The 6,189-nt window shown below is 38.3% G+C and overlaps 1 protein-coding gene across 1 annotated transcript; it reads right to left on the bottom strand.

Moving 5' to 3' along the window:
- Positions 1 to 5,067: 5,067 nt before the first annotated feature.
- On the bottom strand, positions 5,068 to 5,978 carry LOC111395131. Its single transcript, XM_023021143.1, has 2 exons — positions 5,647 to 5,978; positions 5,068 to 5,500 (listed from the first exon to the last, which is right to left on the bottom strand). The coding sequence occupies exons 1-2, from the start codon at positions 5,976 to 5,978 to the stop codon at positions 5,068 to 5,070; spliced, it is 765 nt and encodes a 254-aa protein (XP_022876911.1).
- Between the last annotated feature and the right edge of the window lie 211 nt (positions 5,979 to 6,189).

The following is a 6,189-nucleotide window of genomic DNA, read 5'->3' as shown; positions in this document are numbered from 1 at the left end:
CCTTAGCTTCACAATTTTGTTTAATTTAAGTCCTTTTCCTTCTCTTTTCGCTCGTTATACTTCTTTCCGGGATTTTAGCCTACAAAAGTAACAATTACACAATTATAAATAGAAATCTACTCAATTTTATCAATAATAAAGTCCCAAAAAGTGCTAAATAAGTGTGTAAAAACACACTTATCACACCCCCAAACTTGAGCTCTTGCTCGTCTCGAGCAAGATTGACTGCTAACATAATCATGCAAATGAAAAAATGATCAACATATTAGATACCTTGCTATAAATATCATAGAGTTCAAAATTGTATATCAATTCACAGCCATACTTCCAAATAATGCTATAAAAAATAATTACAGCTTATCCCATGTTCAATCAGTGTGTGTGTGTGCATAGCCATTTTCAATCATCATCTAAACTAAGAAAAGACTGTCAAGACAGTAAAATTTCTAAATTAGCACCAACCCGACCCTCAGTGGTCAAATATATTCTTTCCTGCTCGTAAGATTCACACTCAAATACAGATATTCCACTTCATTTCCCAAGTGTAAATCTAAACGTTGCTCTCAAACACTCTTTTCTTTATCGATCAAAAATACTCAACTAGCATGCATTCTCAGATGAAGATAAAGTAACTGAACATGTAGAACCTTGTAAGATAGTATGATCACTCACTCTCAAGTGTATAAGACTGGGTACTATTTCGCTCAGATCATTCCAATGAATATGTTCTACCATAAGCTTGCATATTTTCTTAATCGTCACCACTTAGATCACATGGATTACATAAATCATAAGGTCTTTTCAGGGTTGAAATGTGGCTTAAGGTTAAGGTGTTGAAACATTTGGATAAGTGACTACGAAGCTTCAAATAAATCAGTGGAGTAAAAGATATTCAACTCAGCTCAACATAGACAGGATCTGTACACAACCCTATCCCTCCAATCAATAACTTCTTTCTTATCATCAATTCAGCACAATCACCCTTTTTCTTCTTTCAACTCTCAGGAGAACTTATAATTTTAGTCACTCAAAATCAGTCTCCTCCACATATTTTCCCTTGTCAAACAATTATATATATATATATACACACCAACATAGCACCTCAAATGATATTGATACCCCCAAACTTCTTTTCTTTCACACCCAACATTCAATAAAACCAACAACACTCCACTAGCTTTGAGGGCTGGATAAAGATATTGTTTTCTAGAAATGAAAGCTTGTAATGTGGGTAAACCAAAGAAAAGGCAAATAGGCTCAAAGGGGTTATCAAAGGAAAGAGTAATTTCATGGTAAGCTATTTGGCTAAAGTGGTAACAAAAATTGCCTTAAATCATATTCATGTATACATGTATCAATGTGATATTTTAAAGAAGCAACGCAAGTTCTAGAGAATCATAATCATGGAATAATGTCACACCAAAAAGAAATGATGAGACTGTAATAAATGTCAGTCTATCGGCTCAAAGTCTCACCAGCTTTGTGTTCACCCTATTCAGTTACTACATCGTCAATGAAAATAACAAACTAGCTAATTCAACATTTCTCACAGTACAAGGTAAAGTGAAAGAGAATAAGACATAAGTTGATATACTGTTTCAGATAACTCACAACCTAAGTTCTCATCAATTCAAAAATTTTCCAACAAACAGCTATTTCCACATCTAAATGATAATTAATCATGACTATGTTCAATGTAACTCAAGATCTCACATAGAATAAGCAATTTTCGAATCGAAATTTTTTACACATAATAGCATATTTGGCACGCATGCATAGCTTATGAATCAAGAACAATTTCAACATCACGCATTTCAAAGCCGGCAAGGCTCACCTAACATGTCGATATAACACACAAAAAATATGTACAAACACAAAAAGAAAGCCGACAAGGCTCTAACATCTAGCAAAGCAATAGCCGACAAGGCTCATCACCCCCGAACTTAATTCACACATTGTCATCAATATGTAAATAACAAGCTAAAGTAAAGTGGAATAAGGAAACTTCCCTGAATAGCCATTCGTAAAGTGGAACCAATGCATTTGCTGGACTTATGATGAACGTGAGTCACTTGGATCAAAGACTTCTTTGCACATGAATTGTTCCAGAACCTGGGAGATCCAGAAATGGTTGGGATATCAAAAATTTCCTACAAAATAAATATATTAGTTCAACAATATAATAACCAAAAGCATTAAAAGTAAATAAATAAAACAAGAGTTAAAACAGTTGGGCTACCTCCCAAGAAGCGCTTGGTTATAGTCCTTAGCTCGACTATAGGGCATCTTTATTTCGGATCTTTGAAAGGAATGGAGGATTTTTCATTAGCAAAATCACCTCCCAAATATGGTTTCAATCTGTGACCATTTACTTTGAAATTCGCCTTTCCTTCATCAAGAAGCTCAACCGCTCCATGTGGAAAATTTTTTACGATGGTGAAAGGACCCGACCATCTGGAGCGGAGTTTTCCAGGGAATAATTGGAGTCGAAAATCGTATAGAAGAACTTGTTGCCCGACAAAAAACTCCCGCCTCACAATGTGCTGATCATGCCATCTCTTTGTCTTTTCTTTATAGAGACGTGCACTCTCATATGCATCAAGGCGAATTTCGTCAAGTTCATTCAGTTGGAGCAATCTCTTCTCACCGGCCAATTTTTCATCAAAATTCAAGGCTTTGATAGCCCAATAGGCCCGATATTCGAGTTCGACCGGTAAATGACATGCTTTTCCAAATAGAAGCCGATATGGAGACATACCAATCGGCGTTTTAAAAGCAGTCCGATATGCCCACAATGTATCGTCTAACTTTTTGGACCAATCTTTTCTTGATGCATTGACCGTCAACTCGCAAATTCTCTTTAACTCTCGATTAGATATTTCAACTTGGCCACTTGTTTGGGGATGATAGGGAGTGGCCACTCGATGATTCACTCCATATTTGGTCAAAAGTGAGTCAAAGAGGCGATTACAGAAATGTTTACCACCATCACTAATGATAGCTCGGGGAGTGCCATAGCGCGGGAAAATATTTTTCTTCAGAAAATTTACTACCACCCGAGCATCATTAGTAGGTAAAGCTACCGCTTCTACCCACTTTGACACGTAGAACCACCAATATGTATTTATTTGAAAATGAGGACGGAAATGGCCCCATAAAATCAATACCCCAAACATCAAATATCTCCACCTCCAATAAGGAATTCAACGGCATTTCATTACGTTTGGAAATTTCACCGGTCCGTTGGCATCGATCACACTTAGAGACAAGTGTATGAGCATCCTTAAATAAGGTGGGCCAATAAAAACCAGATTGAAGGACCTTTGATGCAGTTTTTACAGCACCAAAGTGACCACCATATTGAGAAGCATGACATCGTTCAAGTATTTTCTCCATTTCCTCCTCCGGCACACATCTCCGGATAATTTGATCCGGACCCCGTTTGAATAACAAAGGATCTTCCCAGAAGTAATGCTTCACATCAGCGAAGAACCTCTTCCTTTGTTGATAAGAAAGAGCTGGGGGTATGATGCCACTAACAAGATAGTTCACATGGTCTGCATACCATGGTGTATGATTGGCTTGTAAAATCTGGATGATTTGCAACAGCTGTTCATCAGGAAACACCTCATTGATTTCACCTTCCAAAACGTATTCGGGTTGCTCGAGACGAGATAAATGATTAGCAACGACATTTTCAGTTCCCTTTTTATCTCGAATCTTGAGGTCGAACTCCTGCAAGAGGGGTACCCATCTGATCAACCTCGGCTTGACATCTTTCTTTGCCAACAAATATTTGATGGCCGAGTGGTCAGTGTAGACAATTACTTTGGAACCAATGAGGTATGACCAAAATTTATCAAATGCAAATACTACTATCAGCATCTCCTTTTCAGTAGTAGCATAATTCAATTGCACATCGGTCAAAGTTCGACTGGCGTAATAGATAACATGTAGGACTTTATCTCTCCTCTACCCCAGAATTGCTCCAACAGCATAATCACTAGCATCGCACATCAGCTCGAATGGAAGATTCCAATCTGGAGCTGCGATGATAGGAGCCGTGATAAGCTTTTCCTTCAGTGCATTGAAAGCATTAAGGCATTCTAGAGAGAAATTAAAGACCGTGTTCTTTTCAAGCAAGGAACAAAGAGGTTTTGTGATTTTTGAAAAGTCTTTAATAAACCTCCTGTAAAAGCCAGCATGTCCAAGAAAACTTCGAATTCCCTTTACTATAGTTGGTGGAGGCAATTTTTCAATTACTTGAATTTTTGCCTTATCAACCTCTATGCCTTTCAGAGAAATTCGATGGCTAAGAACTATGCCTTCTTTGACCATGAAATGACACTTTTCCCAATTTAGAACCAAATTGGTCTCTTTACATCGTCTAAGTACCATCTCTAAATTGTTAAGACATCTATTAAATGAGGCACCGAAAACTAAAAAATCATCCATAAAAATCTCAATACTTTTCTCCACCATGTCGGAGAAAATCGCCATCATACACCTTTGGAACGTAGCAGGTGCATTGCACAGGCCAAAGGGCATTCTCCTGTACGCAAAAGTACCGTACGAGCATGTAAATGTTGTTTTCTCTTGATCTTCCGGAGCTATTGGAATTTGATTATAGCCCGAATACCCATCAAGAAAATAATAATGTGAATACCCTGCCAACCGCTCTAGTATTTGATCTATGAAAGGAAGAGGAAAGTGATCCTTTATAGTTGCAGTATTTAACTTGCGGTAGTCAATACACACTCGCCAACCAGTCACCGATCTAGTGGGTATGAGTTCGTTGTCCTCATTTTTCACTACCGTTATGCCTTCTTTCTTAGGTACAACTTGAACAGGACTTACCCATGGACTATCAGAAATGGGATAGATAATGCCTGCATCAAGTAATTTAACAACTTCCGCTCTCACCACTTCTTTCATATTCGGATTTAACCGCCTTTGATGCTCGACTGATAGCTTAAAGTCATTCTCCATCCGTATTTTGTGCATACAAAATGACGGACTGATTCCCCGATTATCATCTATCGTCCATCCAATTGCTTCCTTATGTTCTCATAAGACTCGAAGTAGCTTCTCTACTTCTAGATCGGTTAAGGACTTGGAGATGATCACTGGAAGTGTGGATGATTCTCCTAAATAGGCGTACCTCAAATGAGGTGGAAGTATTTTCAAATCAGGCGTAGGGGCTTTTTGATGAGATGGAAGAGGTATTGAAGATGTCTTTTCCACCTCCTCATAATATGGTACCCTCTTGAAGGTGCGGAAAGGTGTAGCTTCCAAGTACTTTGTCATACCTTCAACATCGGGGTCACCATCACTTATATCAGAAGAACTTACTAGGCATCTCTCAAGAGTGTCGTCAGAACGCCCATAAAGAGAGTCGGCAACCAAATGATCAATCATATCCACCCGAAAACAGTCATCTGGTTCTGACGAGTACTTTATGGATTTCAAGATGTTAAAAGTGACTTGCTCATCTTGTACCCTTAAAATGAGTTTACCCTCTTGTACGTTAATCAAGGCTCGACCGGTGGTAAGAAATGGTCACCCCAGAATGATAAGGACATCATTATCTTCTTCCATGTCAAGTATAATGAAATTAGCAGGGAAGATGAACTTATCCACTCTTACAAGACATCCTCAACCACACCTCGAGGATATTTAATTGACCGATCGGCCAATTGCAATGATACCGTAGTAGCCTTTGCTTCTCCCATTCCCAACTTTTCAAAAATAGACAAGGGCATTAAGTTAATGCTCGCTCCGAGATCACACAAAGTTTTAGTAAAATTAAGATCCCCAATAGCACATGGAATAGTAAAGCTCCCTGGATCTTTGATTTTAGGAGGCAATTTGTTCTGGAGAATGGCGCTACACTCTTCCGTCAATATCACCGTTTCATGCTCTTCAAGTTTCCTTTTGTTAGAAAGGATATCTTTCATGAACTTCGCATAACTCGGCATTTGAGCCAGAGCATCTGCAAACGGAATGTTAATGTGTAGCTTTTTAAACACCTCCAAAAACTTACCAAATTGAATATCCAGTTTATGCTTCAGGAACCTTTAAGGGAAAGGAATAGGAGGTACATAGGCTTTGACTGGAATTGGAGTCTTTGATGTTAATAGTTCCCGTTCATCAGTCTTACCTTCTTCAACAACCTCTTTAGGTGCTTGC

Source organism: Olea europaea, chromosome 6 (assembly GCF_002742605.1).
Source record: "Olea europaea var. sylvestris chromosome 6, O_europaea_v1, whole genome shotgun sequence".
Classification (NCBI taxonomy): domain Eukaryota; kingdom Viridiplantae; phylum Streptophyta; class Magnoliopsida; order Lamiales; family Oleaceae; genus Olea; species Olea europaea.
This window is presented reverse-complemented; position numbering and strand designations above follow the sequence as displayed.